This window comes from Manis pentadactyla, chromosome 13 (assembly GCF_030020395.1).
Source record: "Manis pentadactyla isolate mManPen7 chromosome 13, mManPen7.hap1, whole genome shotgun sequence".
In the NCBI taxonomy this organism is placed as follows: domain Eukaryota; kingdom Metazoa; phylum Chordata; class Mammalia; order Pholidota; family Manidae; genus Manis; species Manis pentadactyla.
Window position 1 is genome coordinate 56,028,741 of NC_080031.1, and position 19,399 is coordinate 56,048,139.

The 19,399-nt window shown below is 37.2% G+C and overlaps 1 protein-coding gene across 1 annotated transcript; it reads right to left on the reverse strand.

Annotated features, from left to right (window-relative positions):
* Positions 1–7,049: 7,049 nt before the first annotated feature.
* Positions 7,050–7,994, reverse strand: LOC118920649 (olfactory receptor 14A2-like). The gene has a single exon (XM_036901885.2). It carries the CDS (start codon positions 7,992–7,994, stop codon positions 7,050–7,052), a length of 945 nt encoding a protein of 314 aa, XP_036757780.2.
* Between the last annotated feature and the right edge of the window lie 11,405 nt (positions 7,995–19,399).

Below are 19,399 nucleotides of genomic sequence, written 5' to 3' on the forward strand. Positions count from 1 at the left end.
TATACTATTTAATAATTTTTCTCAGGAATGGAGTATACCCCTTGTATCATTCTATTCAGTTTGAATAATTTACTTCAGCATATTTTGTACAACAATTCTTCCACCAACACATTCTCTTAGTCCTGTATAAAATGATGTCTTTATTTTTATTTCAATCTATGTATGACACTCACCAATGCTGTGTTTACTGTGCAAATTACACACATCTGACACTTAAAGCTGAGAAGGATGAAACCTATATGTTACTCCTGCAATTGAGCATGATCTGCTTGCCAGGGTCTGCTACTGATCATTCTCCAATAATATCAGGTATTTACGCCATGTATTAAGTTTGGGTTTTACATTGGTTTTCTATCAGAGAAGAGGAATGGTCAGAAAGGGTTCTTTCCTAGTCCATCATTTTCAGAAGTAAAACATTTCTTTTGACAGGACCAAACATGAATCTATAATCTGATCAGTAAAACTTGTTTTCTGGTACTTACTAATGTCCAAACAAACCCTGCAAATGATTCAGTAGTTGTATTTATAATCACCAAAGATGAAAGCAATTAAGGAGTCCTTCAATAGGAGATCAGGTGAACAAAGTGTAGCCCAACCATACAATGAATACTATTCAGCAATATAAATGCATAAATTATTAAAGCATACAAAAATCATGCATCAATCTTGAATGCCTCATGTGAAGTGAAAGAAGCCAACATGGTTCTAATTACTTTTCTTTGGAGAAGCAAAATTATAGACACAGAACAAATCAATGTTCTTTATGTCTTAAGAGGGAGTAGGTTGACTACAGTATAAGTGATTTCTTAAATAAACTTTTAAGAATATTCTTTAGATTATTTTATTTTGTAAAATACATATTACATAAAATTTCTATTTTAGTCATTTTAAAGGTATAATTTGGTGGTATTAAATATATTCATAGTGTACAGTCCTCACCAACATCCATCTCATGAACTCTTGTCATATTCAAAACCAACTACATCCATTAGGCAGTTATCGTATTGATCTTCTCACTCTGGCCCCTGGAAATCCCCATTCTACCCTTTTTATTATTACTGTCCTCAGCTTTTGCCCATGTCCAGCCTCTGGTAGTCACCATTCTACCCTCAGTTATTTTTGTATATGAAGAACATTCCATCCAAAAACAGTAAAACATACTTTCTTCTCACATGCACATGGCCCATTCTCCAGGGTAGAGTGCATATTGGGCCACAAAATAAGTCTCAATAAATTCAAGAAAATTTAAATTATGTCAACCAACATTTCCAGTTATAGTCATATGAAAATAGAAGTTTATTACAAGAAGGAAATGGTAAAATGCAATATTCACAAAGAAGAATAAAGCTGGAAGTATCGCACTCCCTGATTTCAAACTACACTACACACTTTAGTCATCAAAACTATTACAAAAATAGACATACAGGTCAATATAAATGAGGGACCAGAAACAAACCTACATATATATGTACAATTAATCTAAGACAAAGGAGCCAAGGGCATACAATGCAGAGAAGGCAGCTTTACAGTAAACAGTGTTGGAAAAACTGGAAAGATACATGCAAAAGAATGAAATTAGATCATTCAGAGAAAATTAATTCAAAATGGAGAGGTTGAATGTAAGATCCAAATCCAGAAAGTTCCTGAAAGAACCCTTGGTAGTAAATTGACATTGGTCTTAGGGACATCTTTGTGGATATGACTCCAAAGGCACAGGAAATAAAAGCAAAAATAACAATAGGAGTGCATTAAACTGAAGTGCTCTAATGCAGAATAGGAAAACATTATCAAATGAAGAAACAACTTACTAAATACAAAGAGACATTTGAAAGCAAGTATTACATAGGTGGTTAGTATCCAAAATACATAAGCAACTCACATAATTCAACAGTAACAACAAAAATCCCATACAATTCAGTTAAAAATGTACAAGAGATCAGGATAAATATTTATACAGAGAAGAGGTACAGATGTCTGACAGGCACATAAAAAAATGCTCAAATCACTAATTAGAGAAATGCAAAAACAAACCACAGTGACATTATCACTTAACGTCTGTTGAATGTTTGTTATGAAAAAGACAAGAAATAACAAGTGTTGAAGAGGATGTGAATAAAAATTGTTCCCAGGATTGGTGTAGTCCCTAGGAAAAAGAGTATGGGAATTTGTCAAGCATTAAGAATAGAACTTCCATGTGACCCATCTACTCCACATCTGCGTATTTACTCAATGAAAACAAAAGCAGTAATTTGAAAAGATATATGGACCCCTGTATTAACTGCAGCATTATTTATAATAGGCAATAAATGGGAACAACCTACTTGACCATCAATAGGTGAATGGATAAAGTCTAAGTGGTTTATGTATAAAGTGGAATACAACCAAGACAAAAAAAGGAATAGAACCATGTCATTTGTGACAAGGTCTATGTATGGATATGAAGTTATTACACTAAGTGAAATAAATCACATGTATGTTGAAATGATTCATAAATAAGATGAATACCATATGGTTTCACTCTTACTTGTAATCCAAAAGAATTGAAAATTTTAAATAAATAAATAAAATTAAAACAACTCATAGATGCAGAGAATAGCCAACTAAATACCAGAAGGGAAGGGGTTAGGGGTGAGAAAAATGGGTGAAGGATGTCACGTACTGTGATAGATGGTAAATGAACTTGGAGTGATCACTGCAGTGTATACAGATATATAATTATAAGGCTATACAACTGAAAATTATGTAATGAAATAATTATACTTGATTGCTCAAAAAAGATTCATGAGACATTAATCAACTCATGACATCATCATAATTAACCATTTCTTGTTGAGAAATTAAGTAAATATTGCACAAAGAAAATCACAGAAGGTAAAAGCCAAAAAAAGATGAACATTTGATTATTTTTAGTGATGTGCCTGTCATGTATTATGAAATCAATTTTTTTGTACATTTTGTTCAAAGGAATAATTTATAATTTTATTATTTTAAATATCAAGTAGAAATAACATAAGCCTGCTTGTCTACTAAACCTAGGGAGAAAATACCGTATGTTTATATTATATTTAATGCTGGCAAATCAAAGTTAAACCTGTTTTTATTTTACTAACAATTTTAAAACTGGTTTTATTTACCTAAGATCACTTCAGATAATGTATACTTTAAAAATATTGCTTTAAATTCTTTATTCCTGAAATATTTAGATACCTAATTTATGTAAATGCTCATTTATCTCTAGAAATTGTGAATATAACTTCTTTAAGAAAGTTTATAAATTAATTTAGCAACACCACATGTGGATAGAAAGACATCACACAGATTTAACATACATATAAGCAGACATACATAAACATGCATAAAGATGGAAACAGAGCTTTTTCTACTTTGTGTTTCCAAATTTGCAGCCATGGGTCAGTAGAACTTAGTAATAGAGACTCTGGTTTCTTTGAAATAATTAGTTCTTGTCTTTTCTTCACATTACATATCTTTTTCTGAATTGTGTTTCTGTCAAATAGGAAAAATTAAGGGTACCTGTTTCCTAATATTTTCCAGAGGAGAATTTTAAGTCCCTCCCTTGACCTGAAATGTAATTTTAAGGAGGCTGTGGACCAAATTTTAGGAGAGTGACCAAGGAGACATCTATGGTCTGAATCTTCCAAGAAAAAACTGGTGGCCCAAGAAGCCATTGTATTTCTGATTCATTTTTTTTTTCCTTCTCAGACGGAGGTTGGCCCTCCTGGAGAGTGTATCTGGGTGCCTGAGAGTCCCCGCGTGAGGAGGGGCCCAGAGCTCAGGTGACGGTCAGGACTGCAGCAGGAAAGGATGCGACGGCGGGGAAAGGGTGACGGAGGAGCAGAGGTCCGAAGGGGGGCCTCGCAAGGAGAACAGGGGAACTGGGTGAGAGCTCCAAGGCGGCAGGGAGGGAAGGGGGGAAAAGCCCTCCGCGGGAAGTGGGCTTCCAGGGGTCACACTGGGGGGCGAAAGTTTCCCAAGGAAGCCAGTGAAACAGCAAATTGCCTTCAGCAAAATCATGCCAGTGAGGAGATGGTCAGAGCTGTCAGATCACAGAGTCAGTGGGCATTCAGACAAGGGGCTCAAGTCAGCAGGGACATTCCCACGGGCAAAGCAGGCTCAGGCTGAGATGGAAGGAAAGAGGACTTTAAACAGATGGCTTCTGCGGGACTCTCATCATCCGCTTCCGATTAGGCCAACTTCTGACCACAGAGCTCTTTACAAATACAGTTCAGAAGTGGCATTATCTAGTATCATCTTGGACACACAGACATTCCTGGGAATATTGAAGCCTTTAAAAAATTATTTTATCTTTTAAACCAGAAATAAACTTAGAAAGGTACTCAAGACTAAAATAATAAGCCTTTTATTATATAACCATGGACTCTAGAGGCATCTCCAAAGGCAGGGTACAATATTACAATTTTAACATAAATTAGTCATGGGAGTGGAAGTCCAGAAATAGGACGATAGCCAATAATACTCTAATTTCTTTGAGTGTTTCCAGGGGATAACTAAACTTGATATGGTAAACATTTAGTAATGTATATATTTGTCTAATCAGTATGTTGTGCACCTGAAACCAATCTTATAAAGTATATCAACTATATTTTGAATAAAACAATGAAGCCCTCTCTCAAAGTCCAGAACGCCTCCCAAAGCGAGCTGCAAGGCTGAGACAACTCACAGCCTCCCCTGAGATCCGGCAAAGGCCGGCAGGATGTCAGCTGCAGATGGGGCCCGACTCACATCTGTCTCCAGCCATGTGACGGGCCCCTAGCCTGACAGCCGGTCTCCTGCACACACAGAAGCAACGCCCTGGATCCTGGTAGGAGGAAAGCAAGGCAATTTCTTAGGAGCGACAGGAAAGTAATGACTGACCCAGGGACAGAGAAGATCTATGACCAGTTCCAGTGTGAGCAGAGTCACAGTGCAGAGAAACAGCTTTTACACGTGATTTTGTCCTACTCATCTGAATGGGGAAAAGAAGAAAATGGGAGAAATTTCTTTTTCTTTCTCTCCCACCCAGTCAGCACAGAGACCCAGGAGATCTGACTCTGTTAATAATTATTGCCCTTTGACAGCTTCTGCCAGTTTTCCCAGGACGTCTTCCTCAGGCTTTGGAAGGAATGGGTTTTCCTAGCCATCCCTGTTAGGGCGTCAGAAACTTCAGGAGAAGAAATATTTATCTTCCCTCTTTCTTTTTAGTTCTTGAGTGGGACCCCTGAGTAAGATAAATCATATAAGATTAATCAATGTAAGTTTTATGTATATAGGAGCCTCTCTAAATGAACTAAACTGTAGAAACGGTTTATACTGAGAAATTTGATGCTCTAGTTGATGAAGGGGTAAACGCTGTGGAAAGGTGTGGAGGGACGAAGAGTCGGGGCCAAGTGTGGTGAGCCGTGGGAGCCTTACCAGGGCTGGCCTGCTCAGACGCCGCAGTGCTCCTGGTCTGTGGAGCCGAGGAAGCTCCTTGCCGCTGGGTACACAGAGGCAGGGCTCACGTTAGGGTTTCATGATCCACTCCACAGGAAGGTCAGAAAGTCCTTTCTGCACCTGCCATTTCTCAAATTCTTTCAGTTTGAAATATTCACCAGTTACCATTATGAGAATATATTAACCTCTTGCATCTCTTATCCTAATGGATTTCATGACCATTATTGATCACCACTTGAAGGAATTATAATTTCGATTATTAAAATTATAATTCTATAATTCTTTCCATAAAACAAGCTGCCACTCTTCTAAGGAAAAAATAGGTTTTTAATCACTGTTTTCTCTGGTAATAAAAAGATAATATAGAGAGTAAGGGAACTGAAACATTTCCAGGGATCTCCACAGAACATACAAGTTCTGAAATATTTAAACTAATACTATTTTACCAAGACAGGTTTAACTGATGCAGAGTAACAGTCTTTTCTGTTGTCACAACTCTTCCCAACTACCTTGACACGTGGACATATCTAATTATGTGTACGATAACTACTTCTTTAAGGGAAATTAACATATAATTTGGGGAATTTTTCCATAGACCCAATGGGAAATCTTAAATATATCTTTATGTATAAGAAACACAAAAGTTTTATTTTATCATATTCAGGTTTTTTTTTTCCAATCTGATGCTAGTATGCTAAGAATCAAGAGTTGTCAGAAGATACTTGGGAACATGTTAAATGAGATTGTATGTGAATGAGAAACAGTAACTAACCATATATCTAACACCAAGAGACCATAAAGAATTTGGTATTATCATTGAAACAGACATAACATGATTGAACCATTTGAAGAAAACTTTGTATGTTTTTGTTAAGTAATTAAGAACAGAATAAATCAATATAAGGCCAAAAACATAATTTTGATGAGACACACACTCTATAGGTAATGACATTCAATGCCATGAACAACATCTGCTATAATTTTAAGGTACTTCATGGCTTCTTTTTAGACTCAGATTAGAAATATTAACATTAACTTGAGACACGGTTCAGATGCAGTTTCCTCTAGGATTTGTGTCTGCTTTAGGTGTCCCTCCCAAGGACTCTGGAAGGGTCTGTGTGCACATCCACAATGAGCCTACTGCATTATTTTCGCCTGCTGTTTGTTTCACCTCAGCACTAGATGCACCTTCAGTGAAGTCACATGTAAATTTCATCTTGGCAGCTCAAATACATTTCATGGTACTGCATTCATTCAAGAGTTTCATTTTTTTGTTTTGAGTGAATCAAATAGAGAAAGTAAGTTATTAGGTGACCAAGAATAAAAACTCTTCATGAAAAATAAAACAATACCTTTGGTGTTATGTCGCAGAGAGTGGATCCTGGTCAAAGAAGATCAGCAAGTGGGAGCTACACTGTCTGATGTGGTGCAATTATCTAAACTTTGAAACAATCAGTCTCTTCAGTGTTCATTTCCTTAAGTGTGTATGAATACAGTCCTTTCTTTCCTCAGGTCTTTCCAAAGATAAGGGTGAGGCCCATGAAGAATAAATGTCCAGAGATCTGAAAGCGCTCTGTCCCTGGGGATGTTTGGATGTATTACATGAAGTGAGAGTCTTGGCCATGTGTCCTATGTAGCAATCTCATCAGAGCCTGCTTCATGTCCTTGTTCCTGAGGCTGTAGATTACAGGGTTCACTGTTGGAGGTACCACAGTGTAGACCACAGAAAGCAGCCTCTCAGTAACTGATGGTGAGTTTGAAGGTGGTTTGAGATAAACAAAACAGGCAGTTATAATAAAAAGGGTGACAACAATGAGATGGGGAAGGCATGTGGAGAAAGCTCTAGACTGACCTTTCGTGGTAGGAATCTTCAGCACACTGGAGAAAATATAAATGTAAGAGATCATGATACAGATAAAACAAGACATGCCTAAACACATACCTAGTCCAATACTCACATAAACTATCATTGGTGTTTCAGAGCAGGACATCCTTAGTAATGAGGAGACATCACAGAAAAACTGTGGAATCACACTGGAGCCACAGAAGGGCATGGAAAATGTGCCAGCTGTGTACACAGCTCCAAATAACACCCCAGTAACCCAGGAAACAGCAGCCATCAGGGCACAGGTGCCACCACTCATGAGAACCTCATAGTGCAGGGGACAGCAAATCGCCACATAGCGGTCATAGGACATGGCAGTGAGCACAAATATCTCACCTGCTGTAAAGGAAGTCATTAAAAGTAGCTGGAAAGCACACCCCAAAATGGAAATTGAATTGTTGTGAGTTAGGCTATTGACAATGAATTTTGGGATTGGGACAGACACGAGGAAGACATCCAATAAGGACAAATTCTTCAGGAAGAAGTACATGGGTGTTTGTAGCTGCAGGTCTAGGGTGATGAGAGTAATGATCAGAAGGTTACTCATTAGGACAGCCAGGTAAACGACTAGGAAGAGCACACCGTGTACAATCTGGAGCTCCCAGACTTCAGAAAACCCCTGAAGAAGAAACCCTATGGCCATTGTGGCATTGACCATATGCTGGATTCTCTTCACTGCCTGTCAAGAGAAGGAGATATGCAAAGAAACATTAATTTACAGGAACCATACTGATATACAGAATCATTTCATTGAAGAAGAGGCATAGATCCACCTTAAATGCCTCTGAAGTGTACTGAAAAGTTCATTTTTTTAAGATAAAAGGATTCCATGAATGATATATGAAGTCCGTAAGTCCTTATATGAGTTACACCTCACTCTGTAGCCTCTGCCATAACTTCCTACCAGATAAATACAATAAATTATAATTTATTATAATTTAATAAATTTTTCCCAACCCAATTAGTGCTGCAATAATATTGTGCTGTTATTAATAAGAAATTCTTTTGCTTTCAGAAAGCAATCTAAAGGCCTTTCACTGTAGGATTTTTATGTTATCATCCCTAATTGTCTAAGAGGAGTAAATTTTAAATTCTCAATTTTTCATAATAATCATGATCTCTCATTTACAAAGCATTTAATAATCAAACATAGCCTAATAATTTATTCTTACCTTATACACACAAAGGAATATCAAAAATTAATGATTTGTTAAATATATTGGGCATTAAACTGGCAGAGACAAATTTTTTAAAAGGTTGATTTGGGGGAGCTTGCTATGAATGGGAGGAGAAAATTAATAAACATACCTATAAAGAAAAATTGCAAATAGTTTTTGTGTCATTAAAATAACACAAATGTGTTATCTGACAGATTACCCTGGTGGTAGTGGAGACTGGAGGTGGGCAGTGGCTCTCTGCTGGGGGACCAAGAATCTGAAACCCAAGTGAAGGGAAGAATGCAGGACAAAGGCCATTGAAGGAGACATTCTGGGAAGCACAGCTGAAACAAAAGAGAAAACGCAGCCGGCATCTGAATCATATATGGAGAATCTCTGTGTGGAGAACGGGAAGAATGCATGGTGCAGAAATAAAATAATTTTGAAGAACATTTATCACCCTATTCTAATTTTCTCCAGAAATACCCAGAGAGGGGTCAAAAGAGAAAGAAGAGTGGACAAATCGGCTATTGCGTTTCACTGCTTTTGGTGCATTCCATAAATTTCCACAAGATTTACATATTATAATTTTGTAAGGGTATTTTAACATTTCACCAATAAAACATTGAAATTCATACCTTAAAATAATACCAATGCTTCAACCACTGGACAAAGGATTACTTTATAGATGATTCTAACATGTAAATTAAAGTGGAAATTCTGAAAAAAGAAATGTATAATTTCACCTAAAATTAATCACCTGAAATTAAAACAGACCTATATCTTCTTTTGGAATCTCTCTGTCATTATAGGATATAGTTGTATTTCTGTTCTTCTGTGAAAGGGCTAAAAGATGTCTACTAAGATGTGATAGTTTCTTCAGAGAGAAAGATGAATTTTTAAGCAACCAGGAAATTCATTTGCCTCTTTTATTTTAAACTTGACATCATTTGAAACATTCTTTAGTCAAAGTGTCTACAACAAATTATTTTTAAAGTATGTGACTGATGCTTAGAATTCCCCAAAGAAGAATGTCTTAGGAGTCCTCTGAGCAGCCTTATTATGTAATTGTCTCTTATGGCCTTAGAATAATAATTATTGTTATTTTCTGGAAGCAGAACTGTTCACACCCCAGAAAACTTTCTGGAGTGTGAAGGATATTGTCCAGACTTTGGGAAGAATAATAATAGAGTGCTTAAATATTCCCTTAATTCTGCTCATTCATAGACTATATACTAGTGGTTACCACTTCATAATTGTCAATAATCACTTGGGCACTTGGGTAAAAGCAAAGATTCCTGTCAAACATTGCTAATTATCAACTGAGTGTGTCAAGGTGAAGTTGGAGAAAATAATTTAGTCAGTCAAATTGTCAAAGCAGATGGATATTATGCTTTGCAAATCCTTTCTGTAGACCTAGTCATCTCATTGACAGGCAGCGGCATCTAGGGAGGTCTCCCCCTGGGCATTTGGTGGGATCTCAGCCTGGAGGTGGGAGTGCTGGTGACGCTGACAGAGCAGGAATTCTCAAGCAGCTCAGGGCAGATAAGGTAGGGATTCATTAAAGCAAGAGCAGCAGCTGCCCTGCAGGTAGGAGAGAGCAAGGAGGAGCAGAGAGGAGGAAGGACAGCTTGTTGGACTCCTACTTGGCCACAGGTAGATTCCCTTGCTAGCTCCTGAAGCCAGGGCCCCCAGGTGGCCCATTTCCACTTGGATCTGCATGGCATGGGGACTAGCCCCTACCACCCCAGGATTTGGGGGAGCCACAAAGCACAGGGTGGAGGGAGATTATGTTCTGAGAACTTCCCAAAGAAAGCAGATTTTCAGGCAGGCCGCTAAAAGCTGTGGCACAGCTGCAGGTCTTCCTGGGTCACCCCTGTGATGGGAACTTGCAGGCCCAAATCAGAGCTCTCAGGAGCCCCTCCCTGCATGTCAGGCATACAGCGGAGACAGAATGAAGACTTGGAAATAAAATGAAATAGCAGAGACAACAAAGACGATTGCCACTGGAAGAGGGCAGAGACAAGACACAACAAGCTGGGCAGTGAGAAGACTTTGTTTAAGAGCATGCTCTTAGAAAGGGGTGCAGGCCACCTCAGAGAGCAGGTGTGCTAAAGGGCTGGGGATTCTGGCTTTCAAGGCTTCCGAGAATGGTGCAAAGGGTGGAGAGGCGTTGTGGGACCTAGGCCTGACCTGTGGTCTCATGATGTCTGTCTCCAGTGAGGGACACTGTGTCCTCACGCACAGTCAGTTCTCTAGGTAATTCTGTAAGATGAACTGAACCCAGGGTGTTTACTGATCTGGTTCCCCTCCAAGGGAGTGGCTTCCCTCAAGCACTGGGACCACATCAGTTAACACTGCAAGCACCGCCTTAAGATGGGGTGGCTTACTGTCTGATTACCAAAGAATATCTTAGGAATCTTACCTCTTAACTCTCTGGTTTTCAAAATGGAATCTTAACCATAAGAAGGGATCCCTCTTGTTCTTACTATACTGTTTATATCTTGGTGTTTTCATCAGTCAGGAAAAGTCATTCATGGTGCTTCTCCCATGCCCCTCAGCTACCTCAGCCTAACATAAAAGTCAAAAGACATTTTATTCTTCATCTGGTTAAGGCCCTCATTGTAGAGTAAAGGAACTGGAATAAATTTTAAAGATATAGAATATGGAAATGAGATTTTGTTTGTGCATTTATTTTTTTTGCTTTGGCTTTTAATAAGTCTTAAAAGCATTAATCACTTTTAGCTTGTTTCTTTGAAAATAATTTTGACTACTCAAGACATAGTTGTCAATATGCCATTCATCTACTACATAGTTCCAGGAAAATCTTTTAAACAATAAAGCTTATCAATCTTACATGGAGAATTAATAATATCAATTATGCAGTAGAGAATTAAGTGAGATTGTTTAAGAATCGTATACACAGCAGTGTATATATTAACATTATTAAAATACTGACTTATTTTTTAATGAGTATTAACCGTATTTTCTTTTTGTAACAAAAGCAATATTCAGAATAAAAGTCTGTTTTTGTTTTGTATTAGAACATAGAATTTTAGTATGCAGGATCAGTAGGTCAAGACATCAAATTGAAATACTACTTATCTTATTAAGTCATGAGATTATTAACTCTTACTAAATATGTCATTAAATAGGCATTTGGAAATTATTATAAATATGCATTAGTTTATTTACTATAATCTTGTTTTACACAGATACACCCTAATTGTGTTTTAAATAATTTTAAACTTACAGAAAAGTTGCAAGGATGTTGTAGAAAACTTACCATAATTCCCCATGTTTCAATACTTTGCCACAGTTCAGTCATCAGAAAAAATAAAGAAAAATACAATAATTGTATTTAATTCTTGTTCATTTTGAAATTAGTTTCAGTATCATGTGTTGTGTGTAGCTGCACTGTTCATTTAATCATTTAATCTACCACCTGAAACAGTTCTTCAGTCTGTCTTTGTCTTTCCTGATGTTGACACTTTTGAAAAACAGGATTGTTTGTAATGGAAATGTGCTTTTTGAGGGGTGATATTCTATTTTTAACTCATTACATTTAGGTTAGCGTTTTTTACCAGAATACTATCTCTGGATCAAACTCAGAGATACACCATATCAACCTATCTTTATTTTAGTCGGTAAGTTTTGAGCCATTACTGTTTGTATGTATCTGTGGGGCACTTGTGGTCTGAGAGGAGGTGCTTGGATGTAGAGCGCTGACAGCACTCCTTGGGAGACCAACACCAGGGAATGAAAAGGAAAGGACGCTGGGATTTAGATACCGAGGCTTGGGCCTCAGTGTCAGTCACTGCCGCTGGGACCCCATTGATTCTGTGTGTTACTAGGGTAACTTACATCACGCACTCTCACTGGTGGTTTCTCATTTCAAAGACCTACCAAGGATTTCCCTTTTTTCACTTCCATTTTTTTCCATACTGGAAGCACTGAATCCCCACAAAATATTAAATTATTCACTGATGCGCACAATCCTAAAATATGCATACATAATCCAAGCTTTCCACATCATACCCTTTGATGACTAGCCTACATTAAATAGTTTTGGGATTTATGTAGTTCTTTTTCTTTTCTAAACTAAGTGTATATATTGCATGTACACTGCTTAAAAGTTGTGGAATGAGGTCTTTTACATGTACTTTCCAACATGCTTATTTTCATTTGAACTGCAGTTTTTTCATTTGATTGAATTTGCATTCAGTTTCAATTTTTGTCCACATTTGGTCACTTAACTTTTTTAATATATAGAAAAATAGTATGTCTTCTGCAAGAAAAGAAAACTGTTTAAAAACAGTATCAACAATAACAACAAAATCTATGCTCAGTGAAATGCCACTCCCTTCCCATCCCTTTCACGCAATCACTCAGCACCTTGTGAGGAAAAACACTCTCAGCCTTTCAGGGATTATCTTTAATGTGTTCATTTTTTTAAAATAAGAGTTGTGTACGTTTACTTATTGCGCAGCATTCTATGAAAACTCATGCATTAGATTTTTCATTTATTCCATGCTGGGAATCACTACTTATCAGCTCTAGAGATTGCCTTCCTTGTATTTTATATTCAAAGAATAACCCACAGTATTATATATACCATAGTTTTACTAATATCCTGGGTTTGGACATTCAGGTATTTTCCATATTTTGCAATTACCCATAATGCTGCTAATAAAAAACATGTGGAAAATGCATTACTGAACATAGGAGGTTGCACATTCAGGGTATTATCTTGTCCATTGGTTGTCCCTGTTTATTAGACCCTGTGCTGCTTACTTCTGCACAGCAGTTTACGCCTGCACTCGAAGCCCAGTGGCACCAAGTTCAAGTTTTAACCATCCAATTTTTTTGAATATACCAATAGAAAAAATAAGGGTAAGGGATTATTTTGGCCACATAGAGACTTCCTGCTTCACATAACCCACAGAACTGTATGAAATACCTGCCAGCTCTCAGTGTCACACTCTGGGCCTACAAAATATTCCACCTCAGTGAATCAGCCTGATCATTTGCTTCCAATGCTTTTCTTTTATCCTTTCCATTTCTTTTACTGGGAAATTTTTAGGATATTTTATACATATTAGAATTTCTCTTTTAGTTTTGTTAGCTTTATAGCTATTTTTGTTGCATATGTCTGCCCCAGGAATTACAACACACCTATTTAAATTTATAAGTTTTATGATTATTAATCTGCACCTTCTTGTAAAATATAATAATTTTGAAACCATATAGAATCACTTAAGTTGTCATATATATTTCCATATGCATTACAAACTCCACATGGCAATGTTAATATTTTACTTTTTAAACAGTTATATAAAGCTTATGAAGAAATGAAGCGATCACACTCCAAAAGGAAAAAAAAGAGTCACTTACATTTATCCACAAAGTCTCCACTTTTATCCTATTCACAAATTTCTTAGGGATGGAGTCTACATGTAACATTTCCTCCAGTCTGAAGCATTTAATTTCATATTTCTTTTACAGTAAGCTTGTTGTAAACATATTCTTTGTCTTTTATATAACAGTATCTTTGCTTTTATTTAACTTCCAATCATATTTTTGAGAGACATAGAAATTTGGCTGATCATTCACATCACTTTCAGTACTGTAAAATTATTTTTCTACCATCTTTTGGCTACCATGGTTTTTAGTGAGAAAATACCCCTTATTTGCGGCACTTTCTCCTTTTAGAAAGTGTTTTATTTCTGGGCCCTTTCTTTTTATTAAGTGTATTTTTTATTGATGTATAGTGGAAATACAATATTGGTTTCAAGCACACAACACAGGGGTTCAAAAGTTACACACATTATTAAATCTTCCCTCCTGCTAATGCCACTAGTCTTTGTCAACATAGGAAAATGTTACAGAACCACTGACTGTATTCTCCGTGCTTCACTTCCATCCCCATGACCAACTTATATTACAACAGAGTCTGTGCTTCTGTATCCCCCTCACCCACCCCACCCCCTACCAAGACCCCACCCCCATGATAACCACCAGTCACTTCTCAGCGACAGTGGGTCTACTGCTGTTTTGTTCATTTTGTTTTGTATTGTTTTTAAATCCCACACATAAGTGAAAGCATATGGTATTTGTGTTTCTCCACCTGGCTTATTTCACTTAGCATAATACCCTCTAGGTCCACCCATGTTGTCACAAATGGCAGGATTTCTTTACTTTTTATGGCTGAATAATATTCTTCTGTGTATATGTACCAGCTTTTTTATCCATTCATCTCTGTAAGGACACTTTGGTTGTTTCCATATCTTGGCTACTGTAAATAATGTGGCAATAAACATAGGGGTACATATATATTTACAAAGCAGAGATTTTGTATTCTTTGGTTAAATTCTTAAAAGTGGAGTTACTAGGTCTATGGCATGTATTTTAAAAATTTTTTGTGGAACCTCCATTATGCTTTCCACAGTGGCTGCATCAATTTTCATTCCCACCAACAGTGTAAAAGGGTTTCCTTTTCTTCACATCTTCACCTAACCATGTTCTTTCTGGTCTTTTTCCCAGTGGGATGCTGGGCTCTCTAACCCATTCCTTGGGACTACAGTCTCCTGCCCTGCTCTTGGAGACATCTGGGATGGGAAGAGTTGTGTTTCAGGTGTCGGGACACCAACTTCTAACCCATTACTTTCTTCCTAGGTGGGCCACACCACTGGGCTTCATTCTCCCCCAATGATCCCAATTCAACCCTGAGACTCTCAAAAGGAAAAGGTAATATTCTTCTGCAACACATCTTGGCCGCAACACCAACTAGGAGACAAAGAACAATGGCTTAATCCTAACACTTTTACTGAATTGAATATTTTCTGGAAGTGGGAAAACAAAAGGGCAGAAGTATCTTATGTTCAGACTTGCTTCTCTGTCAGAAGCTGAAAAGACCATGCCAAGCTTGCCAACTTGATACAGCCCTCTCTCCACTCCTCTTCCTACTTTACCTCTGCACCAGTGTCAGCTTAAAGCTGACCTTAGGTGAGCAAGAGAGAGTTATTAAAGAGGCTTGTAAGTTTTCTAGCAGCCTTCACTTGTCTAAAACTGTTTCCCATTAGAGAGACAGTTGGTCCCTCAGTAGACCCTAACAGGACCCTAAGTGTTCCAAAGATCCTCTGTGGGAAAAAAACCTCTCTTCCTTTTGCATATGGACAGGGCTAAAGAAAGCTAGTATAACAGTTCACAGTTGCTTCTTATTTTCACTGAAAATTAAGGTTTCTAAGGGTTTTAATTTCTAATTAAGGCTACTGGAAATAATAAGGGCAACATCTCCACATGCTAGAAAACATGTGTTTTTATAAGATAAGGTATGAGGAATGGAAATGAATTTTTATTGAGGGAAAAGAAGGTAATTTCGTCCTAAAGTACAGCAGGTTATTTAAAGAGGGAGAACTCTGAATGTAAAAATAAAATTGTAGAAATTTTGTGGAAGAAGAAATTAATGTCATGCTATGTTAGTTTGAAGTAAATGAAGCTTAATATAAAGTACACCATGATATTAGAATTTTGCTATTAAAAAGACAAAGTTTTCTCAAAGTATTGTTCTATTCTTAATATTAAGAGATTGCAAAAGGTTTTTCTAATTGTATCAATTTCTCATGTTTAATGGCTAAATAAGGTGTTTCAGTACTTAAGAAAACAAAATCATAATATTAAAAAGCTATGAGCTAAGTTTTGCAACAACTATGTAACCTTCTCTATTTGGTATTTAACTACCTACATTTTAAAGTATTTTGTCATGTTTAGATACTGTTTCACTTCAGAACTATTTGAAAACAACTAGATTCAAGCAGAACAAGATTTAATCACATAAGATTGAGTAATCTAAGGGGGATGATTTTAATTTTTAAGACATTTTTGTTTCATATGTTGTTGATCTTTTAAAGTAAGTGTTGGTTTTAAACCTTTCTCTTAAACTGACTTACAACAGTTTAGGAAATTACACCTTTATAAACAAAATTGAAACATGTATTTTTCTCTCTATACCTGATCCCTCCAGAATTCAGAAACTCTCAGTGAGTATTTTTATATGTTAGGGCAATATTCTTATTTGAATAAGTTCAATAAGAATTTACTCTCCTTGTGACAGGACACAATTGAAAACACTGGTTATATTAACAAAGCTGTGACTGAAGTGACATATTTGAGAAAGGCACACGTATACTCAGATATGACCAGGCAGCTTGAAGGAACCAACATTGACTTTATGGAGCCAACAAAGCCCCTCGGAAGAACCGGCCTAGAACCTTGCTTACAGGGGTCCCAGCTGCCTTACCAGGTGAGTAAGAAGGTCACTACCTGGCAAATGTATGAACCTCAGAGTATCTTGGGGACCTTGAGGAGAGGGTAATTCACCCAATTTCTACAAGCACTGAATCTTGGATTTCCTGTCCTCAAGAGGCCTTTAAATGTTCAGTCTACAATTCCTTACAACAAAGCACACTTAAAAGAGCCTGTGCAATCAACTGCTCTTCTTGTTGCATTTATGTAAATAATCAAGCCAAGTGTTTTGAAGCTAAACTAATTTTAAACTTAAATTTTAAACTAAAATTATTTTCAATTTTAATTTGAAGCTAAACAAATTAGTCTTAATATGGTTGCCTCTAATGAAAATGAAGGTGATTTTGGGAGAAAAGAATTATGTTTCAATTATGTTTATAGATAAGCAGGCTTATCTATACTAGATTCTAATACTTGTGATTGTGAAATAAACTAGATCCTGAAATCTGCTTTCCACAAAATATATGGCTATGACTCCCCAAATGTTTCCAATTTTCTTCCATCACTTCAGTTGAAGTCTTACTGTTCCTAGTCTCAGATTTAGCCATGCATTCTTAATCTCCTGGTCAAGTTTATTCCTTCCAGAATGGAAAATCCAACTCCCGTTATTGCTCAGTTAAGGGATTCAACCTCTGTCTCTGACAATCAGTGAAGAAACCAGATGATCAAGACTCTCAGATTCTTCAGAGGCTCTCAGAATCATGAATTCAGTCCCACTTTTAGAACTGGGATCCTGGCAACGATCCTTCGTTGGACTCCCACTAATTCTTTTACTAGCCCCAATGTGTGAACCATGCTCACTAAACCTCTTAACTAAATTTATGTCCTCCAGACTACAGTCCCTTGAGGTTAAAGCCCTGCTGTCATGAAGATTCAAACCCTTACCAATTGATGAACCATGCAACTTCCTAAGACCCTCAATGGGAACCCTTATTGTCTCAATCTACACCATCCCGAAAGTCAGCTAGCAGAGGGACCCAATGACCACACCATCCCTCACAAGCAGGAAGCAGCCAGATTGGCAATCGCACCTCACCCCAATGTTTTGGATCCCAACTGCATTAGGGTGGAATGTTAGGCAGAAGAATAGATATGTGTGGGGTGGAAAGAGAATAAGGCCAGTAAAGCCCACTAGAAGGAAGATCCAGATATTCCCCAAATAAAGAAAAGTATCTGAGCATGGCCCATGTCTTCATTGTATCAATTAGATGATGCCATTGTAAAAACTACTTAGCCTGATAAATGGCCCATTTTATTCTTTAACTTAATCTATATGCTGTATTTTCCTCTCCTCCAGCCCCTAATCAACTAACTTTGCAACTAGGACCGGAAGCCTACTTCAGAAGTGTAAATAGACCTATGGGGACAAAGAATGCTGAGGTCCCAAACCAACATAGTCACCTAGATAATCCTATTCTTAAAACAAAGCTTCAAAGGAATTATAAATCACCTGTTCATGCCTTATGCTGACCCTTACCCAAGAAAGCCCTATAAAAACCAGAGCCCAAACCCTTAAGTGCACCTCCTCTCTGAGGTTGCCCACACTTGCCTTTCTTTGAGTGTGTCCCTCTCTGGGTCCTACTCCATGTGAGTAGGGAGGGGCTGCTGGGAGCTCTGATCTAGGGCTTGCAAGTTCCTGTCGCCTGGGTGATCCAGACAGGATTGCAGCTGTACCATCCTGCTCTTTATTAGCCACCTGAAAATCTCCTTTATCTTGGGAAGTTCTCAGAATATAATCTCAGTCATCCAGTGCTCTGCAGCTCCCCCACATGCTAGGTGGGAGGGGCTCAGTCCCCATTCTGTGCAGATCCAAGGAATCACTGGACACCAGGCAACCCTGGGTTAAGGAGTCGGCAGGGATGTGTCCCATGCTGAGTAACAATTCAGTGAACATTCCTTTCCTTACTTTTTCCTTCCTCTCTGCTCTAGTCAAGTAAACCTGCCTTTGTCTGCCTTGGCTCTGGCCTGCTTCTCTTCTTGGGGTGCATTCAAATAAAACTTTTACTCTGCTTCACTACTGTGTTTCTGTCTTTCAATTCTTTGCTGTGGTGGGGACAAGAACTGAGGAAAATAAATCAACTCCCACTAACAGCAAAAAATACTATGTAGAGAATTAAATGATTTCCAACCATCATATATACAGCAATATTGGTATGATTATATTTTAATATTCTTAAATATTGGATTATCTTTTTCATGAATATGAAAGAGACTGTGTTTTTGCCAAAAAGTAAGGCACATTTAAAAATAAAAATCAGGCAGGTGGGTTGTTTCAGATAGACTTTTAGTATGAGGGATGAATATGTCCCCAAATTTTGAATTAAATAGTACTAATTTTATTAAATTATCACTATATTAACTTATACTAAATATGACTTTAAAGTTTTAAATTATTGCAAAATATACATGGCTTATTTGGTATATATTTTTTACTCTGATGCACCCTAATTTTTTTCAAATAATTTTAAACTTACAGAAAAGTTCAAGGATATTGTGAAGAACTCTCAATAACCTTACCATGTATCCCCATTTATCAATCCTTTTTTGCATTAGAGGTATGTGATAAAATATACTAAATATACTATAATTGTATTTGATTGTA